This window comes from Salvelinus fontinalis, chromosome 19, assembly GCF_029448725.1.
Source record: "Salvelinus fontinalis isolate EN_2023a chromosome 19, ASM2944872v1, whole genome shotgun sequence".
In the NCBI taxonomy this organism is placed as follows: Eukaryota; Metazoa; Chordata; class Actinopteri; order Salmoniformes; family Salmonidae; genus Salvelinus; species Salvelinus fontinalis.
The window spans coordinates 5,262,021-5,288,793 of record NC_074683.1 but is presented as its reverse complement, the minus strand read 5'-3'; the positions used below and the strand labels follow the sequence as shown (position 1 = coordinate 5,288,793).

Below are 26,773 nucleotides of genomic sequence, written 5' to 3'. Positions count from 1 at the left end.
TAGCGACGCTAGGAAATGCCCAGTGCGTGTCATGTTTTTCGTTTGAACCGTACGTAAGCTTCAGTATTCATGCGCAGCGTAGTTACGCTTACCTCGCAATTCTCAGACCATTCGGAAAGTTGGCTAGACAAACTCTCGAGAGCAGCAACAAGAAAAATATAGCCAACAGAACATTTGAGTGTCGTTGGATTACATTGAAAATCTCTTGGGAAACATGCAATCTACAGTTTTTACTATCTTGTTTGTCAAAGTATGTTTCACTTTACATGGAAATACAGGTCAGTATTTTTCTCTTGGGTTTACCATAGAAGGCATAGCCAACCAACGTGCTGTCAAGCGATTGGCTATGTTTGTAGGTGAAGGTTTTAAACCTCCTTTTGTAGATATTCCTTTATAATTTCACAGTCTATTATACATTTATTTAACACTCTCATACATTCCTCAATCTATTGTATTGGCAATTGTGGGAACGAATGGAAACACTTGACATTTTGTCGTCGTCATTGCTGTAAATATTTGTTTACTTCCTTCTCTATAACGACCAGGAATGGTCTCTGTTACATTTACATACTGATGATGTAAATACACATAGGCCTAAGGTTTTATCCAGCAGCATTGCTGAATGGCAGATTTGCTCAAGAGTGTTTATCTCTATGAAGCAGGCTTAATTTCTCTAGTACCTCTTAAAATAGTCTAAGACCTGAAACAGTACTATTTCCCCATACCTGCTGCATGATGTACAGCAGAGTATCCCAACCTTTTTTGGTTACTGTACCACCAACTGAATTTTGCTCTGCCCGGAGTACCTTTGATGTGCCCCCACATCTAAATTTTACTAGTAAGCCTATGGTCTCATGAGTCTGTTGATGGGCCGAATACCCTCAGGGGTCCTACTGCCCCTGGTTGGGAACCACTGGTGTACAGTATATTGTCAGTATGTTCAAATGTATATCTCGGTGCTTTACAGCAGTGTTAGCTGAACTTCCAAGTCCCAGTAACATCAGGATTAACTCTGTCAACATGGGATTAGTGTTGGAGTGGGATGCACCTCAGAACCACGCAGAAAACATAACCTACAGAGCAGAGTACAGGTGAGTGGAGACCGTGGTAATATGAAAAACAACACAATGGAGGGAGCTAAGTGAGGGTGACACATTGAAATATGAGGAACTTCCTCCTGTGGGTGCTGGGAAAGGGTAGAACTGACACACCTTCAAGTCGACTTTACCAGTAGACTCTCAATGTGTCATACACAGGCATGCTCACACTCTGGCGTGCTCTTTGTACCTACACACGTTCCTACTCTTCTCATACAGTATTGTTCACACTGACACACACACAGTCAGTATATTTCTAAGAAATGGGTGCAACTATTTCACTCCTATTTCACTTCCACCTCAAAAAGCACATGAAAGAGGATTTTGGCCCCACAATCAATTAGAAACAGCTAAGATTAGCATTCCTGCAACATCATTTTGTTGAAATATAATATAATCTCTGAGGTTTGGTTGAGGGTCTGTCGGTGGCTGTTCACCATTTCTCTGTATTCCCCATGTCTTACTCATTGTTAGAAAAAAAGTTTGGCCCAAATTGGATGTTAGGTACTGTATTTATTGGATATTGTATGAACGTTGAAAATACGTCATTTATAGACGTCTATGTCTGGGCCAAATTAAGGCTGGTCCAGACCGAACAAAATCTGAACCCAACATAGACTTCTATGATGGGTTCAGATTTGGACTGGACCAAATACCAATGTCTGTGGAAATCAAGGCTGATCTGGACTTCACCAAAAATAGACGTCCAAAAGTCATCTGCATCGGTCCGTGCTGACTGAGGTGTAGCCTGTTGCCTGAAATCTAATTTATGAATGGCCATTTATGTGGTAAGCCTTCCGTTTGTAAAACACCAAAAAAGGCGTCCGGACAGGACCAAAAAAATGACGTTGGCTCGTGCTTACTGGGGTGTAGCCTACCATGTCGGGCAATGGAATTTTATGAATACCCATCCATGTGGTGGGACCACCATTTGTAAAACAGGCCGCTGCCATTTTGTCCTGATTCCTGTGACTAATCAATTTAGCTATTTAAGCTCTGAATATCAGCTATACAACTTTATGAGGAGTTATCGTGAGCCTATTTGCAATGTGTTTTACACAGCGGGAAATGCAGAAGTAAATATATTTTTTCCGCTATGATCAGCTTGTCAAAAATGGTCAGATACAAACTTGAAAACACTGATCATGACAATAGGGTGAAACTCCTCGACAACAGTTGTGATTGTCCATTCCATATCGTTCGTTTTACTTTGACCTGTCCTGTTTTTAGGATATGTCGTTTGTTAACATGACAGCGCATTTTTTATTTGATTGGACACCATTTAGGTTATGCTATTTGATCAGAGTAACGTACATGTAAAAAGAGTCTGTCTCATTAAATACATTATCTCAAGCTTGTAGGCTAAAGATAAGGCAGCATACTCTTTCTATCACATCCTATATCTGCTACATGATTTATGTTAGATAATTGTTTTGACTGAACGCTGGTGGAGCGCTGCAGAGATGCGTCTCTCCAACGGCACCCTGGAGAGGCACGCTGGGAATGGACAAGCAAAATAATTTGCACACCTGCCTTTGATAAAGTGGGCACTGATTATTACAGGGCGGCATCAGCGCTCATCTAAAAAACCCATATGCCACTGGTTGAGAGAAATTATCATTGTTTTTGGACAGAATTATGTAAGGTTTTATGTGTTGTTGTTGGTGCGTCTTGGTCAGTTTAGCTCCGAAAATGCCGCCCTCGTCAATCTGCCGCCATAGGCTAATCCTGCCACCTAATCCTGCCTAATGAGCATCCAACCGTGCTGGTAATAATATTCTACTGCAATAACTATTATGCCATGTTTTGATACAGGGGCTTGGTCAGCAGCTATGAGGTTGTATGTTGGAACACAACAGCCCAAAGCTGTGACTTCACCAGTCATCTACACAAATTTGGAGTGTACATTTTCCAAGTGAGGGCAGAACGAGAGGGGGACACATCTCGCTGGATGAAGACTGAGCTGTTTGTCATGGATGAACACAGTGAGTTTATACCCATCTCCGTAACAGCTTTGACAGATGTTCAGGGTATGAAAGTGTATTAACATGCACTGTTCAACCAGAGGTTGGGTGAATCCTGGAGCCTGACAGAATTGCCTCTTTAATAGACTAGTCTATGGTTATCAGCTAGCTAGTGTAATTTCTTTAACCCTCTTCATCTGAGAGGTGATCACTTCCTCTAGGTCACTTCCTTTCAAATGTCTCTCTCTACAGCCACACTAGGCCCTCCCGGTGTGACGCTCGTCTCCAGTGGGGCTGACATTGAAGTGAGCATCAGCGACCCGGTGCTCAGGATCTCTGAGTTCAAAGACGTATACAACCACGCAACATTTAATATCTCCTACTGGAAAGAGGGTCAGGAGGAGAAGGTATGGTGACCATTTTACTTTCTATTTTTTCACCAAGGGATCTGATCATGTTAAAACAAAGGAAAACAGACTGTCGCCGGATCTTTCACATCTGGTGGTTAACAAGCAGTACTTCATAGTAACGGGAGCCTATAAGGAGTATGAGGTACAGGTTTAAGCAGATTGAGAATTATACCGTGACATGTTTATGGATCTAATAGTAAAGACGTGTCATTTAACATTCAAAATAGTTTTATTACCTTTTTAATTTGGCATGAACACCAGTCATGATGTTTTCATCTTATTGTCAAACAAATCACTTGAAAAAGTAGACTACTTGTGCATGCTCGTCCACTCCAAAATAGTTCCAGCATCCGAACAGTGCACTGTGCGCTTGCGAAATTTGATGAATGGAAAGAGACATCTGTTACAAAACACCCAACAGTTTAATGACAATCGGCGATTATCATTGGGTCTACGCTCTTGTAGCCTGAATTGATGCGTCTTGCTGACTGTCCCAGGATGACAAGTGCAGACACGTGGGTGTTTTTTTTTTTTTTTTTTTTTGCCTTGACACAGGTGGGGTTGTTCGTTTAATTTGGAGTAAACTTATTTTAATATTTACCACTGTGGCAGTACATATGGCATTTTAAACAAATAAAATAATGGTAAAATTAGCATTACTTAGAGCATTACCCCCCCCCAAAAAAAAAAGTTTCACTTTGTTGCTTTTAGGGGGAACCTTCTGGGTTTAGGGTCAGAGCACAAAAACGACTTATCCATCTGCCAATGGTAACTGTTATGACTGTGGGTGGGATAATCTGATGGCGCTGTCGATCCTCACTACTTCTCTATCACCCCCTCAGACCAAAACTATGAATATCACCCCACTGCGTAAAGTGGTCTTGGCGCTGGAGCCATGGACCAGGTACTGTGTTCAGGTCTGGGTGTACACCCAGAGGTTCTCCATACACAGCCAGCCCAGCAATGTTACGTGTGAGAGCACCGCTAAGGGTGAGCCCCATGTCTCTCGCTCTCTTTCCGCCTCTCTCTCTCTCTCTTCCTCCCTTTCATCGGTTAAACACAAATGATTAGGATTTGATTAGATTGCTGCCTTCAGTGCTTCTCCAAGTACAAGTCCCCCCTGCTCAACTAAATCCTTCCTCCCTGGTGTCCTTTTTCCAACCCCAACCACTCCTCAGGCAATGACAGGCCTTGGGTGGTAGCCCTGGTGACGTTTGTGGTGATGGCTGTGGCAGTGGCCCTGCTGGCCCTGGGCTTCTGGTACTGCTACAGGGTGGTCCGCTTCCTCAGACCCAAGGCCAAGCTGCCTGAACATTTCACAGAGGTCAGTAGTATGACGCATGATCATTGTGTTTTAATGAATAATAGACTGTGTTTCTTTGTGTGTAGCAGTGGAGGGTGATAAAGAGGAGAATGGGTCATAATAATGTTGTTCTCTGTAACACAATTAAGTAGTATTCTATTCTATGCAGTAGCTGTTGTATCCCCCATGCTCCTCCATCCTGGCCATACAGAGCAGCCCCCAGCCTGAGGAGGTGTACCATGAGCTCCTTATCATGCCAGGTGGGGCATAGACAAAGGAGAGCTCTATCTGGTGGTCGGAAGAACGTAATACACACAGACTGGCAGACAACACAGACCGTCTGGCTGTGTTCGAGAATATCAAAACTGTGAATTGAGACTGACTGACAGATCTACAAATAATATTGAGAAGTTATTTACGAATCAAGGTGATTTGTTGATCAGTCGTTCTTGACCCGCCGTTAAAGTCGGCTGCAATGTCGAACACGTCCAAAGTGGGTGGGGAAGATATGGGTCAAAAATAGGAAGTGAGTAGACCGATGTGAAGAAAAGAGGACAAGGACTGAAATAGATGGCAGAAAAGAGGATGTGTATCTTATTGAGAAATAATAATCTGGATTTAGTGATTTTATTAATGTTGATGAAATGCTAAGAGAGCTACTTACTGTGATGTGTTTATTTATGTGACCTTTATGTGTATGATAATGATCAATATTGCCTATCATTCATTATGGCCATGCATGGTAAGCCTACACTGGCATTTTTTGGGTATCATGGGTATAGGGCAACACCAGGAGGGGAGTATTACATGTTTATGCCTTGATGCACTCTGTGTTTGTGCCTATATGTCTCTGTGTGACTCTGTATTTGTGAAGGATATTTAAAGGACCAATGCAGCAATTTTTATCTAAATACCAAATCATTTATGAGTAACAATGAAAACAATCAGAGTAAGTTACTTCAATTAAAATAGTTAAAAGGAAACAAATAGCTTTTTATCAAAGAGCAATTTCTTAATCAAGACATTTGCTAGGATTGTCTGGGAGTGCTTTAGGCAAAAACAGAAAATTAACTGTTATTGGCAGAGAGGTTTGGAACTCTTTCTTATTGGTCTATTAACTAATTTACCACATGGTGACGTCACCATGGAAGACCAAAACTCCATCCGACATAAAAAGGCTGAAATTTCAGATGGTCTTTTCAAACAGCTCTTATACTTAAAGAACATTATCATAATTTTCATAATTTCACAGTATTATTCAAACCTCATAGTGTGGAAATTTAAAACACAGGTAACTCACATTTTTGACTGCATTGGCCCTTTAACAGTTGAAGGTACTCTATTAGCACTTGGAAGATGTCGTTTGACATTTGAAGTCATGTTTTATAGACTTTTTACCATTTATATTGTGGGACACCACACACACACACAAACAAGTTAAAAATGACTTGCCAAGGGAATAAATATATATTTTTAAATGCTGATAAATGGTTGGTGTTGCCACCTATCATTGGATATTATCAATGCATGTTTACTTACATTTACATTACATTTAAGTCATTTAGCAGACGCTCTTATCCAGAGCGACTTACAAATTGGTGCATTCACCTTATGATATCCAGTGGAACAACCACTTTACAATAGTGCATCTAACTCTTTTAAGGGGGGGGGGGCGTTAGAAGGATTACTTTATCCTATCCTAGGTATTCCTTAAAGAGGTGGGGTTTCAGGTGTCTCCGGAAGGTGGTGATTGACTCCGCTGACCTGGCGTCGTGAGGGAGTTTGTTCCACCATTGGGGTGCCAGAGCAGCGAACAGTTTTGACTGGGCTGAGCGGGAACTGTACTTCCTCAGAGGTAGGGAGGCGAGCAGGCCAGAGGTGGATGAACGCAGTGCCCTTGTTTGGGTGTAGGGCCTGATCAGAGCCTGAAGGTACGGAGGTGCCGTTCCCCTCACAGCTCCGTAGGCAAGCACCATGGTCTTGTAACGGATGCGAGCTTCAACTGGAAGCCAGTGGAGAGAGCGGAGGAGCGGGGTGACGTGAGAGAACTTGGGAAAGTTGAACACCAGACGGGCTGCGGCGTTCTGGATGAGATGTAAAGGTTTAATAGCACAGGCAGGGAGCCCAGCCAACAGCGAGTTGCAGTAATCCAGACGGGAGATGACAAGTGCCTGGATTAGGACCTGCGCCGCTTCCTGCGTGAGGCAGGGTCGTACTCTGCGAATGTTGTAGAGCATGAACCTACAGGAACGGGTCACCGCCTTGATGTTAGTTGAGAACGACAGGGTGTTGTCCAGGATCACGCCAAGGTTCTTAGCACTCTGGGAGGAGGACACAATGGAGTTGTCAACCGTGATGGCGAGATCATGGAACGGGCAGTCCTTCCCCGGGAGGAAGAGCAGCTCCGTTTTGCCGAGGTTCAGCTTGAGGTGGTGATCCGTCATCCACACTGATATGTCTGCCAGACATGCAGAGATGCGATTCACCACCTGGTTATCAGAGGGGGGAAAGGAGAAGATTAATTGTGTGTCGTCTGCATAGCAATGATAGGAGAGACCATGTGAGGATATGACAGAGCCAAGTGACTTGGTGTATAGCGAGAATAGGAGAGGGCCTAGAACAGAGCCCTGGGGGACACCAGTGGTGAGAGCACGTGGTGCGGAGACAGATTCTCGCCACGCCACCTGGTAGGAGCGACCTGTCAGGTAGGACGCAATCCAAGCGTGGGCCGCGCCGGAGATGCCCAGCTCGGAGAGGGTGGAGAGGAGGATCTGATGGTTCACAGTATCAAAGGCAGCCGATAGGTCTAGAAGGATGAGAGCAGAGATACTTAAAGTTGAAATATACTGAACAAAAATATAAACACAACATGCAACAATTTAAAGATTTTACTGAGTTACAGTTCATATATGGAAGTCAGTCAATTTAAATAAATTCATTAGGCCCTAATCTATGAATTTCACATGACTGGGCAGGGGCACAGCCATGGGTGGGCCTGGGAGGGCATAGGCCCACCCACTAGGGAGCCAAGTCCAGCCAATCAGAATTAGTTTTTCCCCACAAAAGGTCTTTATTACGGCCATAAATACTCGTCAGTTTGATCAGCTGTCCTGGTGGCTGGTCTCAGATGATCCCGCAGGTGAAGAAGCTGGACGTAGAGGTCCTGGGCTGGCGTGGTATCATGTGGTCTGTGGTTGTGAGGCCGGTTGGACGTACTGCCAAGTTCTATAAAACGATGTTAATGGGAGAGAAATGAACATTAAATTCTCTGGCAACAGCTCTGGTGGACATTCCTGCAGTCAGCATGCCAATTGCGCATTCCCTCAAAACTTGAGGCATCTGTGGCATTGTGTTGTGGGACACAAATGCACATTTTAGAGTGGCCTTTTATTTTACCCAGCACAAGGTGCACCTGTGTAATGATCATGCTGTTTAATCAGCTTCTTGATCAGGTGGATGGATTATCTTGGCAAAGGACAAATGCTCACTAACAGGGATGTAAACAAATTTGTGCACAAAATTTAGAGATTTTTTTTTTGTGTGTGTATGGAAAATTTCTGGGATCTTTTATTTCAGCTCATGATACATGGGACCAACACTTTATATCTTGCGTTTATATTTTTTTCCAGTATCTATCTTTATGCTTACATCCTTATAATCTAATTACATAGGCCTACATGTGATCCAAATGTCTATCATAAGTAAATGAAATATATTATCTTGTGACAACATAGCAAATGTATTTATTTAGATGTTACTGTAATGTTGTTTCCCATGTTATAGCCTACAATTTGTCTTGTCTGTAATATTGTTGTCACAAACAATATTGTCAAATGTCTTAAGTGTGAGAATTGAGTACATATTATAGGCTACACATGGGTTATTGTAGGGGATTTCTACACTGGCCATTTTTGGAAGCTAAATCTGTGTCTTCTAAACCGGCCCTTAATGAGCAAGTACCCCAGATACCAGCCGTGGGGTCAATACCAAGTGCATTTGACGGCTTGGCATATTGTTTACCCAGTAGCTTCTGTGAACTGAAAGTATTCACACCCCTTGACTTATTCCACATTTTGTTGTTTTACAGCCTGAATTCAAATGGATGAAATAGATTATTTTCCTCACCCATTTTTTAAAAACCTTTATTTAACTAGGCAAATCAGTTAAGAACAAATTCTTATTTACAATGACAGCCTACCCCAGCCAAACCCGGACGACGCTAGGCCAATTGTGCGCCGCCCTATGGGACTCCCAATCACGGCCGGATGTGATACAGCCTGGATTTGAACCAGGGACTATAGTGATGCCTCTTGCACTGCATCTTAGACCGCTGCGCCAATACTACATAATGACAAAGTGAAAACATGCTTTTAGAAATTTTTGAAAATGTTTTGAAAATGAAATACAGAAATATCTAATTTACATAAGTATTCACAACCCTGTGTCAATAATTTGTAGAAGCACCTTCGGCAGCTTTTACAGCTGTGAATAATTATTTTAAGTCGCTAAGAGCTTTCCACACCTGGATTGTGCAACATTAGGCCATTTATTATTTTGTCAAATTTGTAGGTCTTGCCATAGATTTTCAAGTAAATTTAAGTCAAAACTGTAACTCGGCCACTCAGGAACTTTCACTTTCTTCTTGGTAAGCAACTCCAGTATAGATTTGGCCTTGTGTTTTAGGTTATTGTCCTGCTGAAAGGTGAAGTAATCTCCCAGTGTCTGGTGGAAAGCAGACTGAACCAGGTTTTCCTCCAGGATTTTGCCTGTGCTTAGCTCCATTCCTTTTTTATCCTGAAAAACCACTATGCTTGAAAATATGGGGAGTGGTTCTCAGTAATGTGTTTTATTGGATTTGCCACAAACATAACACTTTGTATTCAGGACAAAAAGTGAATTGCTTTGCCACATCTTTTACAGTTTTACTTTAGTGCTTTATTGCAAACCCAGAGTGACTTACATGAGCAATTAGAGGTCACTGTCTTGCTCAATGGCACATCATCAGATATTTCACCCAGTCAGCTCGGGATTCAAACCAGCGACCTTTCGGTTACTGTCCCAATGTGCTTAACCGCTAGGCTATCTGCCGCCAAAAGTGAGAATATTTTTATTTGTTAGCAACCAAGCATCGATCATAATGTCACCAGAATAATCAGATTTTCATAAAACAGCAACATGTGGTCTCTTGTTTCTGCATCACCAAGTTTGGTCCAATTCACACACATATCAAGAGAACATCCCTGGTCATCCCTCCTTCCTCTGATCTGACGGACTCACTAAACAATTGTGCCGGCTCAGCTCTGAACCGCGTAGCGCATAAAAATAGTCTGTCCTCAGGTTGCAACACTCACTACCGAGTTCCAAACTGCATCTGGAAGCAACGTCAGCACAAGAACTGTTCGTCGGGATCTTCATAAAATGGGTTTTCATGGCCGAGCAGCCGCACACAAGCCTAAGATCACCATGTGCGATGCCAAGCGTTGGCTAGAGTGGTGTAAAGCTCACCACTATTGGTCACCACCAACGCCTTCTCTGGAGTGATGAGTCACGCTTCACCATCTGGCAGTCCGACGGACGGATCTTGGTTTGGCAGATGCTAGGAGAACGCTACCTGCCAGAATGCATCGTGCTAACTGTAAAGTTTGGTGGAGGAGGAATAATGGTCTGGGGCTGCTAGTTCTAGGTCCCTTAGTTCCAGTGAAGGGAAATCTTAAAGCTACAGATACAATGGCATAATAGACAATTATGTGCTTCCAACTGGGTGGCAACAGTTTGGGGAAGGCCCTTTCCTGTTTCAGAATGACAATGCCCCTGAGCACAAAGAAAGGTCCATACAGAAATGGATCGGTGTGGAAGAACTTGACTGGCCTGCACAAGGCCCTGACCTTAACTCCATCGAACACCTTTGGGATGAATTGGAACGTGGACTGTGAGCCAGGGCTAATCTCCCAACATCAGTGCCCAACCTCACTAATGCTCTTGTGGCTGAATGGAAGCAAATCCCTGCAGCAATGTTCCAACATCTAGTGGAAAGCCTTCCCAGAAGAGTGGAGGCTGTTATAGCGGCGAAGGGGGGACCAACTCAATATTAATGCTCATGATTTTGGAATGAGATGTTTGACAAGCAGGTGTCCACATACCTTTGGTCATGTAGTGTATGTAGGCTACACTTGCCACGTTCAAAACAACTGGGAACTTGGAAAAATACTAGGTCAAATTATGACGTCAGTGATCTTCAGGTTGGAAAGTCGGAGCTCTAGAGCTCTCTTTTTTTTCTTTGAGTTCCCAGTTGTTTTGAACACGGCAACTGTCCTGCAAAAAAATCAGACCAGTTTCAAATTCTCGCTGAAGTTTCAAGCCACAAATCATAAACTAGCTAGCTGGGGAGGAGGGCTCATTAGGACAACTGACTGAACTGAATCCGTTCGTCCCCCCCATAGACATTAAAACTAGGGTCTCCACTCAACTCTCAAGAAATATGTCATCCATGTTGGGCACCAGGCGTGTCCATATAGCTGTTCTCATTGTCTTCTTCGGTGGGGTTTATCGGCAGTTGGCATCCAAAGCTATGGTGCATTACCGCCACCTACTGTACTGGAGAGTGGGCCAGAGACAGGGAGAAACTAAATATACTCTTTAAACTAATTTCCTGTATCCCCTTCTCCCTCATTAGATCTCAGCCTCTCTTATTTCCATCTGATACTGCCCACACTGTAGCAATACATGCTCCACGGTCTCTGTTTCCTGTCAGTAATAACGGTTTCCTGTTGGATGCTTTCCTATCACATTTAAGGACTTATTTAATCGGCTGAGTCCCACCCTTAATCTTGTACAAATAGCTCTTCTGTCCTTTCCTGCTGTCCTCCCCTCCCCGACTTTCCTCTGTACTGCCTGCCTTAGTATCTCTATTCCATTGCTCCTGCCATCTACACCATCACTGTCCATATTTGACTTTTTGCCTCTGCCTTGCTCATTGAAACTACAACATCCCCACTACTAAGTGCTTGTTTAGCCAGTACATCCACTGCCTCGTTCCCCTTCATCCCCACATGTCCTGGGACCCAAGTAAATCTTATCTGTATAACCATCAGTCTAATCCTGCCATGGGTTTGTAGCACCTCATAAAGCAGGTCTTGTCTGCTACGTGAGCTGAAAGACTGTAGACTCATCAAAACTGCTCATGAATCTGAGCAAATAACTACTCTTTCTGGCTTAACTTCCTCCACCCACTGCAAGGCCAACAGAATGGCCATCAGCTCCGCCATATATACAGCCAGATGATTAGTAATATGTTTCCTGACTTTTACCCCACATTCCTGCACTACAAATGCTGACCCAGTACTTCCTATCCTTGGATCTTTTGAACCGTCTGTGTATATGGCCAGATGACTCTTAAACCAATCAGATGGCTCAACACCCTCCCTATCTTTCTGTATTCTCTCCAATACTTCTAGATCTACAACTGGAGGAAGGAGTAGCCATGGTGGATTTACAGGAATAGCTACCGTTGGACTAAACCCCCTTCCATACAGTCCCATCTCCCTCGGCTGGGTATTACCCACCCACCCAAAGCTTGTGTTCTGTCCTTTCTCATGTTCGCAGTATGCCTGTAAAATATATTTTGCAGGATGAGACACCCAATGTCCCTGTAGGCTGACCCAATAATTAGTTGCCAGCTGCTGTCTCCTAATCTGCAATGGCATATCCCCCATCTCCACCTGTAGTGCAGCCACTGGGGACGTCCGAAACGCCCCACTACATATTCTGAGACCCTATATGACATCTAGCCTTTCCAATGAGGTCGGGGCTGCCGAACCATACGCTATACTGCCATAGTCTATTACCGATTGGATCAATGGAACATAAATGGTCCTCAATGGGGAATGCCCAGCCCCCCAACTCCTTCCCGTCAGACAGTGCATCACACAGTCTTTCAAAAAATTGGAAATGTATACCTTCAATGGGCAGTTTCAAATTCTCACTGAAACAATTGCTAATTAGTAGCACGTCTCAAAAGTGAGTCGTAAGATTATAATATGTGGCTGAGAAGGAAATGCCCGGGATAGCATATGGTCTGCCTTTTGATGCCTAATCTGTATCATTTTGTGATAGTCTTGTGTGTGTATATAAGACAATGAATGCTGTATATATTAGGGGTAAGTGAGACCAGGGAGACGTACCTGTCCAGAGTTGTTTATTAGGAAATGGAACTGTACTAATTATCTCATTTTATGAAACAAACAACTATTGTGTCTGTCATTGGTTGTTGCCACTGCAGTTGCCGCCTAACCTTGCTCCACCCCCTTCCCCCTCCGAAAGGACCACAATGAAAATAAGCTTTTAAGCTTTATTGTGTTAAATTATTAATTTGAATTAATCAATCAATCAATTTAGCACCTTCTTACACTTTCCCACCTGTCAATGTGTTCTGCCCAGGTCAGTCTGGTGTCAAAGTATACCCCAAGGAACCTGAACGCCCCCACCCTCTCCAAGTTTCTCCCATATAACCTCAAGCGTACCTCATCTCCCACCTTCCTCCTGGTAAAGAACACTCTGAGTTTTCTCTACAGAGAACCTGAATCCCACATTAATGCCCACCGTTCTACCCCATCAATTGCTTCCTGTACCTTCCTGACTATGTATGGCACATTTCTTCCCCTCTTCCATAAGGCCCCATCATCTGCAAATAATGACCTTACAATATCCGTCCATACCTGAGAGTAAACATCATTGATCATGATTGAGAACAACCGAGGACGAATCACGCTCCCCTGCGGTATACCGTTATCCACCAGGTAGCTGCCCACCCTCACTTGGATAGACCTTCCGAACAAGAAATCCTTTATCCAGTTGTACGTTCTTCCTCCTACCTCCGTAATATCAAGCTTGATTAACTCCTCCTTCCACATCATATCATATGCCTTATTCACATCAAAAAAGACAGCTACAACCGTTCAACTTAGCCTTCCTGACCACTGCTTCTAAGCAGAGCACTGGGTCCATAGTTCCCCTCCCCTTCCTGAACCAACTCGGAACTGGCCCCCTACTAGCCCCCTGCTCTCCAGGAAGTAAATTAGCCTCTCCGTAATTATACGTTCCTTTATCTTACATACTGTTAATATTAAAGCTATTGGCCGATAGCTTGTTGGCCTCGTTGGGTCCTTCCCTGGCTTCCGGATTGGTACCACTACTGCCTCCTTCCAGCCGCCGGGTAGTTTCCCCTCCTCCCACACTCTGTTGTACAACACCAATACCTTATCCAGTGCTCATCACTAAGATGGGCCAACATAACATAGCACACCTCATCTTTCCCAGATGAAGTTAACCCAGGCTTGCCTATTGCCCTTTTTATCTTTGCCATGGTAAATGGTGCATTCAACGCATCATTTACATCCTCCCTCCTATCCAGAACTCCAGGGTGCTCCTCTCTCCCCTTCTGCCCCTCCTCTGACAATTCTGCAGAGCTATGCATCTCTGCCTTCTCATCTGTTAATGCCACATCCTTCCCACTTGTCAACACTGGATAATCCCACTCCCCTTCTGACCCCACTCATCCTCTTAATCATCCCCCACACTACTCACACTGGTGTCACACTTCCAATGGTGTCACAGAACCGACACCAACATGGCCTCTTTGCCTGACGGATAGTTCTCCTCACCAGGGCCTGGGCCTGCTTATACTGAATCAGATGTTGGAAGTTATGTGTCCTTTTCAGTACTGTAAATGCGCTGTTCCTACTCCTCACTATTGCCCCACACTCATCCGTCCACCACGGGACTGCTTTCCTCTTCCTCCTCCCTGAACTCTTAGGTATAGCCTCAGTAGCTGCCCCCGCTAAAGCTGTTCTCACCCAGTTATTCATACTATCCATATCCCCTCTCATATCCACCTGAGCCATCACCTGCTGCTCACTCAACTCCTGAAACTGATCCCACTTTGCCCTTCCAAACACCCACCTGCCTACTCCATCCCCTGACACCTCCTCCCTCCGGCTTACTGTGCATACTATGGGGAAATGATCACTCCCTACTATCGACTCCTCAACTCACAGATTTCTGCCATCGCACTAGATTTATTTTTATTTCACCTTTATTTAACCAGGTAGGCTAGTTGAGAACAAGTTCTCATTTACAACTGCGACCTGGCCAAGTTAAAGCAAAGCAGTGTGCCACAGACAGCAACACAGAGTTACACATGGAATAAACAATAAACAAGCCAATAACACAATAAACAAGTCAATGACACAGTAGAAAAAAAGAAAGTCTATATACAGTGTGTGCAAAAGGCATGAGTAGGCAATAAATAGGCCATAGTAGCGAAGAATTACAATTAAGCAGATTAACACTGGAGTGATAAATGAGCAGCTGCAGCGATCAGTTAGCTGCTCAGATAGCTGATGTTTAAAGTCTCCAGCTTCAGCGATTTTTGCAATTCTTTCCACTCACTGGCAGCAGAGAACTGGAAGGAAAGGCAGCCAAATGAGGTGTTGGCTTTAGGGATGATCAGTGAGATATAGCTGCTAGAACGTGTGCTACGGGTGGGTGTTGTTATCGTGACCAGTGAACTGAGATAAGGCGGAGCTTTACCTAGCATAGACTTATAGATGATCTCGAGCCAGTGTGTCTGGCGACGAATATGTAGCGAGGGCCAGCCGACTAGAGCATACAGGTCGCAGTGGTGGGTGGTATAAGGTGATTTGGTAACGAAACGGATGGCACTGTGATAGACTGCATCCAGTTTGCTGAGTAGAGTATTGGAAGCTATTTTGTAGATGACATCGCCAAAGTCAAGGATCAGTAGGATAGTCAGTTTTACTAGGGTAAGTTTTGCGGCGTGAGTGAAGGAGGCTTTGCTGCAAAATAGAAAGCCGAATCTAGATTTGATTTTGGATTGGGGATGTTTAATATGAGTCTGGAAGGAGAGTTTACAGTCTAGCCAGACACCTAGCTATTTATAGTTGTCCACATATTCTAGGTCAGAACCGTCCAGGGTGGTGATGCTAGTCGGGCGGGCGGGTGCGGGCAGCGAACGGTTGAAAGCATGCATTTGGTTTTACTAGCATTTAAGAGCAGTTTGAGGCCACGGAAGGAGTATGGCATTGAAGCTTGTTTGGAGGTTAGTTAGCACAGTGTCCAAGGAAGGGCCAGATGTATACAGAATGGTGTCGTCTGCGTAGAGGTGGATCAGGGAATCGCCCGCAGCAAGAGCGACATCATTGATATATACAGAGAAAAGAGTCGGCCCAAGAATTGAACCCTGTGGCACCCCCATAGAGACTGCCAGAGGTCCGGACAACATGCCCTCCGATTTGACACACTGAACTCTGTCTGCAAAGTAGTTTGTGAACCAGCTGAGGCAGTCATTAGAGAAACCAAGGCTATTGAGTCTGCCAATAAGAATACGGTGATTGACAGAGTCGAAAACCTTGGCCAGGTCGATGAAGATGGCTGCATAGTACTATCTTTTATCGATGGCGGTTATGATATCGTTTAGTACCTTGAGCGTGGCGGAGGTGCACCCGTGACCGGCTCGGAAACCGGATTGCACAGCGGAGAAGGTACTGTGGGATTCTAAATGCTCAGTGATCTGTTTATTAACTTGGCTTTCGAAGACTTTAGATAGGCAGGGCAGGATGGATATAGGTCTGTAACAGTTTGGGTCTAGAGTGTCACCCCCTTTGAAGAGGGGGATGACCGCGGCAGCTTTCCAATCTTTAGGGATCTCGGACGATACGAAAGAGAGGTTGAACAGGCTGGTAATAGGGGTTGCAACAATGGCAGCGGATAGTTTTAGAAAGAGAGGGTCCAGATTGTCTAGCCCAGCTGATTTGTACAGGTCCAGGTTTTGCAGCTCTTTCAGAACATCTGCTGGATTTGGGTGAAGGAGAAGCTGGGGAGGCTCGGGCGAGTAGCTGTGGGGGAGGCGGAGCTGTTGGACGGCGTTAGAGTAGCCAGGAGGAAGGCATGGCCAGCCGTAGAGAAATGCTTATTGAAATTTACGATTATCATGGATACCAGAGTGAGGTCCAAGGCAGACTCTTCCCTTGTCTACATCAATCCTGGTCTCTCTGCCATCATTCAGGCCCACCAGATCGTTCATTTCTATCAGATTTTCCACCACTTGCCAATTTCCATCCATTAATCCCCCCCATTGTCTATCTAGGCATTCCTAACTGGTATTCTGCCCGCAGCACGAACAATGACATCAAGTTCATATGGGAATGACGAAACCTTTAAAATAAAAGCCAGCATTTCAAAACATTACAATGTGTATAACTCATTCAAATGATATAGAATTTTAATCAATGGCCACTTTTATCGTGCCAACAAGAAAATGCAATAAGTAATTTATGAAAACAAATAAAAAATATGTTACAAAAAATACAATGTTGACACTGGTATGTTGAGAATATTGTTTTGTAAAGAGAACCTTTCTACCCGTCTCAGCTAAAGTGGGGTGGAAATACTTAGTAGGGTCTCTACTTACCAAATGTGGTTAGTTTTGGAGAGGCACTGTGTTATGGACATATGCATTTAGTCCTGCATGTTACATTAATTCCAAACCAAAACATGAATGTACTGTTGTTGTGGTGAATATATAAGTTATAAAGACAAAACACAAACTTTATTTGTTTGTCCAAGCGATTGACCTGATGCATTTTTTTGGCACATGTCAAGGCTGGCCTTGGGCTGATTTAAATGTGTTAAGGTACAGCCATTACCAGTAGGTTAATCTAGATCATTAACAGGTATGCCAGTCCATCATTGTTTACATTGTCTTTGTTTGTATTTTATTTCACACAAACATCTGATGTAATATCCCAGTAAAATCATGTTGCTACAGGTTTCAGAGGAAGGCCCTAAAAATTGTCTAAGACCCCAGCCATCCCAGTCATAGACTGTTCTCTCTACTACCGCATGGCAAGCGGTACCGGAGTGCCAAGTCTAGGACAAAAAGGCTTCTCAACAGTTTTTACCCCCAAGCCATAAGACTCCTGAACAGGTAATCAAATGGCTACCCGGACTATTTGCATTGTGTGTGCCCGCCCAACGCCTCTTTTTACGCTGCTGCTACTCTCTGTTTATCATATATGCATAGTCACTTTAACTATACATTCATGTACATACTACCTCAATTGGGCCGACCAACCAGTGCTCTTGCATATTGGCTAACCGGGCTATCTGCATTGTGTCTCATCCACCACCCGCCAACCCCTCTTTTACGCTACTGCTACTCTCTGTTCATCATATATGCATAGTCACTTTAACCATATCTACATGTACATACTACCTCAATCAGCCTGACTAACCGGTGCCTGTATGTAGCCTCGCTACTTTTATAGCCTCGCTACTGTATATAGCCTGTCTTTTTACTGTTGTTTTATTTCCTTACCTACCTATTGTTCACCTAATAAATTTTGTTGCACTATTCGTTAGAGCCTGTAAGTAAGCATTTCACTGTAAAGTCTACTACACCTGTTGTATTCAGCGCATGTGACAAATAAACTTTGATTTGATTGATATTACTCAAATTATGCATAGCCTTCCAACGAATTTCATAAACCCACCTCGGTCACAATCAATCCATAGGTTTCCCTCTTGGACTTTGGGTTTTGGACTAATTCATGGATCATAAACCATCTCTCCAAATGGTTGTGAGAAAATACAAGAGATGTATTATTTGGACTTATTAGAAACTTCAATGTTTAGCATTCCACAAAACATAAAAAGCATGCTAGACATTATTTTCAGGCAAACTATTACAAAGGGAGAAGCACCACACACATTCAGTAAATGTGCAACAGTATGATTTGGACCAGCACTCCAGATATTCTTGTATTTTATGTTTCTCGTGTAAAAGGTCAAAAGACACCAATGTAATATGAAACCTTGTATCCCCATCTCGCTTTATTGATCTTCCAGCAGTTGGCAATGAGAGGTTGACCTGGTGACTGAGTAATCAGTACCTGTCATTCAGGGGTAAACTCCAAAAAGGACATTGGGCACAGCTTATATTTTACTCTCGAGAATCTCTATAGAGATCATCTCTACACTCTTAGCACCCCCCCCCCCCCCCCCCCCCCTATCTAGAACCTTTTTGGTTCCATGCAGAACCCTTTACACCCACCTGCCTACTCCATCCCCTGAGATACCGCCTCCCTCCGGGTTCTACCTGGATCCCAGAATGGTTGTTCTATGGGGACAGCCGAACAACCCTCTTGAAACCCTTTTTTCTAAGAGTGTATAGAATCTACCAACATTGACACAGCAGGAGTTATATATTTTTATGAATTATGTAATGATGGCCTTTACAGAATATCTATCAGTGAGCAAGTACAGTCCTGTGAGTCAGATTCAAATGTTGATGTTATTCCATGTCATTACTCCATGTCATTATTTCCCCAATCATCTTGAGGGTAACTAAAGCCTTTCCTGTTTTCACATTTCTGAAGAAAATATCCTCTTTCTACGATTCTTTGAAAGAGGATGTTTTCTTCAGAAATGTGAAAACAGGAACTACTACTTCTACTTCTCGTAGAAGATTTACTCAATTGCAATATGTAACTCTTGGAAGACCTGACCAAATTCACATAGAAATGTGACAGATCTGACATTCTCATTGAAAGCAAGTCTAACACGCTGACCACACTGCTCACGTGTTGCAAAATAAATGTACACATACATGTTATTCAATTATTGCACCCACACTGCTCGCATGTGTCAACGAGCGTCTGCATAGCCAGGCGCTAAAATAGAACTTAGTTCTATTTGTGATGTTTGACATGCAGCAAGTCCCGCCTCTCCCATCTCCTCATTGGTTTTTAGGCGCATAAACCCACGAGCGGTGTGGTCAGCATGTAAGCGGTAGACCTGCTCCATGTATGCTATTTCTATGCTTCCTTTTCTAAAGTTTTGTTTTTGCAACCTTTACTTTTGGTTTTGTGCACCAGCTTCAAACAGAACATTTTTGGGTTATGGAAAATATATTTCACAGCGGTTTAAATGGTACAAAGATTCTCTACACTATACTTGCTTGTTTTGTCACAAACTGAAATTAGGTGAACTATTAGAATTATAGCAACCAGGAAATGGCGGAGACATTTCTGCATGGTGCAGCTTTAAAGCAAACCGTATGAGTCCAAATCAGCAAAGTAATTTCACAGTTGGATGCAGTGAAAACAGAACAGACTTCACAACTATTGCTTCAGAGACTTCAAAACGACAATGTGTGATATTATAGAATCATTTGTGAAGGAAATGCTACCTGTAAATGTATTAGCCAATGATCTCCTCCACATTTACAGTTTATGCTCTCAAAATTGCAGTCAGTGCAAGAAAGTAATCTATAGCCAGGGTTAAAAAACGAATAGTTGAACCAAGTCATATTTCTGAAAGAGCATCCCCGCATACTGCTGAACTTGATTGGAAAGCAACACATAGAGGCTTATTACTTATGATTAATGTTCTCCATTCTTGTTCTGACAATTTGATTCAACTGTAATGTTAGACTTGTAGCCTTGTTTTCTCTTGTAATACATTTTACACTCTACAAAAAAGTGCCTTTGCTCACCTTGATCGATAATCATGAAAATATAGCTTGCAAATAATCTTGTCTCTGTTATTATTTATTTGAACTAGGTAATAGGCCTTTACTGTATACTGCAAACCTTTGTAGATTAGAAGCACATACAGTATCAGCCTCCAACTTGTAAGTCATTTTCTCCATTGCTGTTCAGAAAGTGTGATTATACTGTGTCCTAATAGCCTGGTTAATATTCATTACATTTAAGTTTATTTTTTGTTGTTGTTGAGCAGTGGCAATCCTTCATTCAAGGCAGGCAGAGCCCCACCTGTTTAGGTAAAAAAATATATATATATACAGGCTGTATCACAACCGACCGTGATTGGGAGTCCCATAGGGCGGTGCACAATTGACCCAGCGTCGTCCGGGTTTGGCAAGCGTAGGCCATCATTGTAAATAAGAATTTGTTCTTAACTGACTTGCCTAGTTAAATAAAGGTTAAATAAAAAATATGTCACCTCAAAATCTACAGAGAGAGCTCAAAAATTCAAGCCCCCTGGTGAATGATAGATAAAATGTATCGGTGCTCATCGGTCATTGGACATAAACATTATACAAGTTGGAAATCACAAATCCAACAATGAGTAGTTTGGAAGGAATCTGTGGCTAACTCCAAGTGTTGCAAAGCAATCAGTAGCCTGCTATTCAGTGGAGTGGGTGTGTGGTCCAAGTCTGGGTTTAAGGGTCGCTTTTCCAAGCTGAAAAGGATAAACATTCAACATTGGCCATGCTGTCAATCCACCATGACTTCTGCCGCTTTCAAAACAACTGGAAACTCGGAACTGGGAAATCTCAGACTTCAGTGAGTTCAAGACAACTGGGAACTCAGGAAAAAACGAGCTCCGAACGGTCATCCGACTCAGAATTCCAAGTCGGGAACTCGGGCCTCTTTCTAGAGCTCCAAACTGAAGATCACTGACGTCATGATTCAACCTTGTTTTTTTCTGAGTTCCCAGTTCTCTTGAAAGCATAAATCCAGAGAATGCCAGACTTTGATGACAAAATTTGATGACAAAGTTTGCCAACGAAGGACCGCCGCACCATCTTCCTGTTCATGTGAGCACAGCACAACAAGGTGAGTCCAAAAATGTCTTGTATGCTGCTGCATAAATTCTGTAATATGCCAGGGAGATAATGTATACTGTAGCTAAGAAAGTAATATAAAGTGTATGATGTGTAGTAAGCTGTTAGCTGTTGGTGGTGCACATGTAGCCTATAGCCTGTTTTAGAGAAATGTCATCATTGAATATTGTAAGAGTTTTCATTGTCTGCTTATGCCCCCTTTATTTATCCTACGGTTCTGACTTGGTGTACAGGAGAATACTGTAAGAACGGCCCATGTTCTGAATTCTGTCGCTGTACATTTCAAAAGTGCTGAACAAATAGTTATATTGACTATGTCCTAATCAAAATTGTCTTAATCAAAATTACGGATTGCCTCTTATCTGCTTGTCGTCCCCTTATGCCATAGTTTGTACATCTCAATTGTCAGTAGAAACCACATTTGTTCAAGCAAGTCAGCCATATCACCTATGTTTTTTAAAAAGTCAGTAAATGAGGCTGAATGAAAGGTTTCGCTGCCAAGGTTCCGCTGATGTAGCAGTGGTAAGGATTCACTTCATGGTGAAAATAAATCTCTGCTGTTGGGACAGCTTTATGGAGGCCCTAAAAGATTGGGGTCACCGTTATCGTGCAATTAATGTACTGTTTAGTGTTGTGTAGTGGCTTTGCTGGCATGCATCCCATTTTTTTGTTTGTTTTTGTTAGACTAGATTTACATGCTAAAATTGCCTTTTGTTGTTGAGTGTGTATCGATTTCAGGCCATGGGATCGTACCAGGTCATTTAAAGCTGTGTTGCTGAAAATGTATGAACCAGTCTCTCTCCAAAACTAACCACATTTGGTTAGAAGAGACCCTACTGAGTATTTCCCACCCCACTTTAGCTGAGACAGATAGAAAAGTTATCTCTACAAGCCAATATGTATCCCATGCACAGTCTATAACAGTGTATTGCATTGGGCGCTATAAAGAGGGCAGAGTGAAAAGCCATCAGCAGGCCATGTGACACAGTCCCCCTCCAAAACTACACATATTTGGTTAGTAGAGAACCTACTGAGTATTTCCCACCCCACTATCTGAGACGGGTAGAATAGTTCTCTCTACAAGCCAACTTCAATTTGCTTACCGCCCCAATAGATACACAGACAATGTAAACTTCATCGCACTGCCCTATCCCATCTGGACTACCTACGTACCTACAGTATGCAAGAATGCAGTTCATTGACTATAGCTCAGCATTCAACACCATAGTACCCTCCAAGCTCAGGAGGCTGAAGAAATTTGTCTTGGCCGCTAAGACCCTCACAAACTTTTACAGATGCACAACTGAGAGCATCCTGTCGGGCTGTATCACCGGCAACTGCACCACCTACAATCAAAGGGCTTTCTAGAGGGTGGTGCGGTCTGCCCAATGCATCATTGGGGGCAAACTACCTGCCCTCCAGGACACCTACAGCACCCAATGTCACAGAAAAGACAAAAAGATCATCAAGGACAACAACCACCCGAGCTACTGCCGGTTCACCCCGCTATCATCCAGAAGGCGAGGTCAGTACAGTTGCATCAAAGCGGGGACCGAGAGACTGAAAACAGCTTCTATCTCAAGGCCATCAGACTGTTAAGGAAACATCACTAGGCGGCTTTCACCTGGTTACGTAACCCTGCACCTTAGAGGCTGCTGCCCCATATACATAGACTTGAAATTACAGGCAATTGTAATAAAGGAACACTAGTCACTTTAATAATGTTTACATATTTTGCTTTACTCATCTCATATGTATATACTGTATTCTATTTTACTGTATTTAGTCTACGCCACTCTGACATTGCTCATCCTAATATTTATATATTCCATTCCATTATTTTCCTTTTAGGTTGTGTGTATTGTTGTGAATTGCTAGATATTACTGCACTGTTGGAGCTAGAAACACAAGCATTTCACAATAACATGTGTATGTGAGAATTACATTTGATCTGATTTTAAGTATCCCATATACCATGTATTGTATTGCAGTGAATGGAGTGGGTGGAGTAAAAGTCATTACTCTGTATTAAACCCGTTGCCCAGCACAAGAGACTCATTTAGGTCTTGCAGTAAGTCTTGAGTAATTCCAATAGCAATGTAATAACATTGTAAACATTGTAATTATCTACTGACTTTTAGCCATGAACTCCACTGAACTCATTCATTAAAAGTATTAAAAGTGTATAAACTTAAATATAGCCTACACAATAGCTTTCAACATACCAGTATTTGTGTGAACTTTTTATTTTTTCAAAGGTGGTCGCAATGGTGTGAAAAACAGTTGTGCTACATTAGTGTTAAAAAAAAAGATATTCCCAAAGTTTAGCGTGTTTTTGCAGTGAGACTCTTATTTTGAAGAAACAAATCCGCCATGTGGTGCCAGCATAATATCCTGCTGCTAGAAGAACGGTAATGTAGACCCTAGGCAGCAATCACAACAACTGGCTGCAGCAACTGGTGAAATTAACGATTTGTGAAGGCAGCTTGAGCAAACATACGGTTGGATTCCTTGATAAATAATAATTACTCATCATGAACGTGGGCTTTGCTCTCGTTCTCATCTGGTCTCTCACAATAACCAATGGTAAGTAGCTAGCTAATGCTAGCTCTATATTGCCGTGTCTAACGGTAACGTTAGCCAGCTATAGTAGCTAAATATTCCGTTTTAGTGATGGCATGTACTATTATGTAGTTAACCAAGACTGGTCTTAGGGCAGTTATGGACAATTTTAGCTAACCCTTTAATTAACTTTAACCTAATTCTCGTAACCTGCCACGTTAATTATCTTAACCTGCCACGAAAAGTCACTTCTGCTAGTCAAAACCGACAGACCTGCCCTGAGAGCAGTGTAAGTATCCACTAATGTGATACAGCACTAGCTAGGCCTTCTTTTTTTTCTTCTCTTCTTTTTTTAAAGAAAAATCAGTATACATACAAGAAGTATACAAACAGACAATGATAACATATGCTAGGGGGTACACCAATATTACAGATTATACAAAGACCTTAAAAGAAGCACATTGTTTTAACAGTTTTCTAATTAGAATAATGTAGAATAGTCTTAATGTACTGCTCGAATTCCTTCTAGAAAACACAAGTGTTTTTTTATTAGTGAACTTACATCTATGAAGATGACAATTTTTCCATTTAGTACAATTAGATTTATGGAGGTAAAATTGTTTTTCTTTATTATGGTTAAGGAAACTGAGCAGCACATTCTCCCATTAAAAAAAACAAACAAAAGTCATCAAGAATATTAACAATTATTAAACTGAATATCTTTCCAAAATTGTTTTACATGTAGACAATGCCAAAATAAATGTGAAACTGTTTCTGGATGCTCAACACAAAAAGTACAATCAATGTTAATGTATTTTTTGAGTTTCTTCAGGTAAAGTTTCACAGGGTAATACTTATGGATCATTCTAACAAAGAGTTGTTAGAAAAACAGCATTGGAGAGTCAACTGGATTAAGCGAGGGTAGGTCAAGAAGGTGAGGTTTGGCTACACCTCTAAATACCATGAGAGTTCCAGATGGAATAGCATCAAAGACTATGGCGAACTCTCCAGGTGTTACAGGGATATTGTAACGAGATAAAAATCCCTCATAATTGAGTAACAATCCTTCTGCATTAAAAAGTTGACTCACCAGTAGGATATGATTATTGAACCAGTTCTTACAAAATAAAGACTTGTTTCTATACAAAATGTCCTTATTGTTCCAAATGAAATACCTATGCGGGGAAAAATTAACGACCACGCTAAGAATACTTGTCTATGAAAAGCAGATAATTTTGCAGGAATCGTATCAATGTTATAGTTACAAAGTCACATAAAATTGAGGCTACCAAAACAGGAGAAGATATGAAATTCCAAATTGAAGTAGGATTCTTAAAAAAATGTTTAGCCCAATTTATCTGAAGTATTTTTCAAAGTAGGAAAATCAACAACAAAAAATTGAGACCACCATATTCATGAGTTCATAACGACAGATTTCCTAATATAATGTGTATGATTTTTCCAGATGAAGTTGAAAAGCACCTGGTCAACCGCTTTACCTATTTTTTTGTCAAGATTTAGGGACTGGGCTGCATAAGTAAGTCTGGCGATACCTTCAGCTTTAGAAAGCAATACTCTACCTTTCAAGGATAAATCCCTCTGCAACCAATGGTTCAACTTCTTTTTGATTTTTTCAATAATAGGTATAACATTTAATGAGCATCTTTCCTGTTGATCCTTAGATATGGTAATCCCAAGGTATATTACTTTTTCCTTGACTGGAATATTGCATATAGAGGATATCACACAGTCTTTAACAGCAAACAATTCACACTTATTAAGGTTCAGGCAAAGACCAGATGCTTTGGAAAATATATTTATCACATCGACTGCTCTAGGAATCTGGTCAGCATCTTTCAAAAAGAGGCTTGTGTCATCTGCAAGCTGACTTATGATAATATCTCTGTCAGCAATAGAGATCCCTTTTATATCATTAGATTTAACAGAACTTGTAAGAAGTTGGGTTGCAAGTATGAAGAGGTAAGGCGAAATTAGGCAACCTCCTAGATTTGATTTGAAAAGAGGAATCAGGCAAGAAGTGCCATGCTTTAATTTAATAGTACTACAAAATACTTACCCAAAACCAAATTTCGCAAGGGAGAGAAATAGAAACTCATGTTCCACTGTATCAAAGGCTTTATAAAAGTCTAAGAAGACAAAAAAACTATCTTCGAAGATTAAATCAGAATAGTCAATAAGGTCTAACACCAGTCGGATATTATTAGATACAGTGGGGCAAAAAAGTATTTAGTCAGCCACCAATTGTGAAAGTTCTCCCACTTAAATAGATGAGGCCTGTAATTTTCATCATAGGTACACTTCAACTATGACAGACAAAATGAGAAGAAAAAATCCAGAAAATCACATTGTAGGATTTTTTATGAATTTATTTGCAAATTATGGTGGAAAATAAGTATTTGGTCAATAACAAAAGTTTCTCAATACTTTGCTATATACCCTTTGTTGGCAATGACAGAGGTCAAACGTTTTCTGTAAGTCTTCACAAGGTTCTCACACACTGTTGCTGGTATTTTGGCCCATTCCTCCATGCAGATCTCCTCTAGAGCAGTGATGTTTTGGGGCTGTTGCTGGGCAACACGGACTTTCAACTCCCTCCAAAGATTTTCTATGGGGTTGAGATCTGGAGACTGGCTAGGCCACTCCAGGACCTTGAAATGCTTCTTACGAAGCCACTCCTTCGTTGCCCGGGCGGTGTGTTTGGGATCATTGTCATGCTGAAAGACCCAGACACGTTTCATCTTCAATGCCCT

The 26,773-nt window shown here is 42.2% G+C and overlaps 2 protein-coding genes across 4 annotated transcripts in view; both read left to right on the top strand.

Annotated features, from left to right (window-relative positions):
• Positions 1-80: 80 nt before the first annotated feature.
• crfb4 (cytokine receptor family member b4) lies at positions 81-20,382 on the top strand. Of its 3 annotated transcripts, none has more exons than XM_055870492.1 (7): positions 81-278; positions 968-1,091; positions 2,913-3,082; positions 3,314-3,468; positions 4,314-4,461; positions 4,650-4,795; positions 17,619-20,382. In XM_055870492.1, the coding sequence occupies exons 1-7, from the start codon at positions 215-217 to the stop codon at positions 17,670-17,672; spliced, it is 861 nt and encodes a 286-aa protein (XP_055726467.1). In that variant the 5' UTR covers positions 81-214; the 3' UTR covers positions 17,673-20,382. The 3 variants fall into 3 exon arrangements, with proteins under 3 accessions (XP_055726467.1, XP_055726466.1, XP_055726468.1); XM_055870491.1 differs by lacking the exon at positions 17,619-20,382 and adding an exon at positions 4,947-17,035; XM_055870493.1 differs by lacking the exon at positions 17,619-20,382 and adding an exon at positions 4,944-5,030.
• A 3,442-nt stretch (positions 20,383-23,824) lies between these two features.
• The window catches only part of LOC129816244 (interferon alpha/beta receptor 1a-like), a 29,924-nt gene continuing 26,975 nt past the window's right edge, over positions 23,825-26,773 (top strand). The window contains exon 1 of the mRNA XM_055870489.1: positions 23,825-24,026. Coding sequence (XP_055726464.1) covers positions 23,975-24,026 — 52 coding nt within the window. The 5' untranslated portion in view covers positions 23,825-23,974. The remainder of the gene's footprint in view (positions 24,027-26,773) is intronic.

Bases quoted from the DNA above. Each gene is read 5' to 3' on its own strand.
- crfb4 (XM_055870491.1), top strand. From the start codon at position 215: ATGCAATCTACAGTTTTTACTATCTTGTTTGTCAAAGTATGTTTCACT. The intron at 279-967 runs GTCAGTATTTTT...GGTGCTTTACAG, and splicing joins CACTTTACATGGAAATACAG to CAGTGTTAGCTGAACTTCCA. The intron at 3,469-4,313 runs GTATGGTGACCA...TCACCCCCTCAG, and splicing joins AAGAGGGTCAGGAGGAGAAG to ACCAAAACTATGAATATCAC.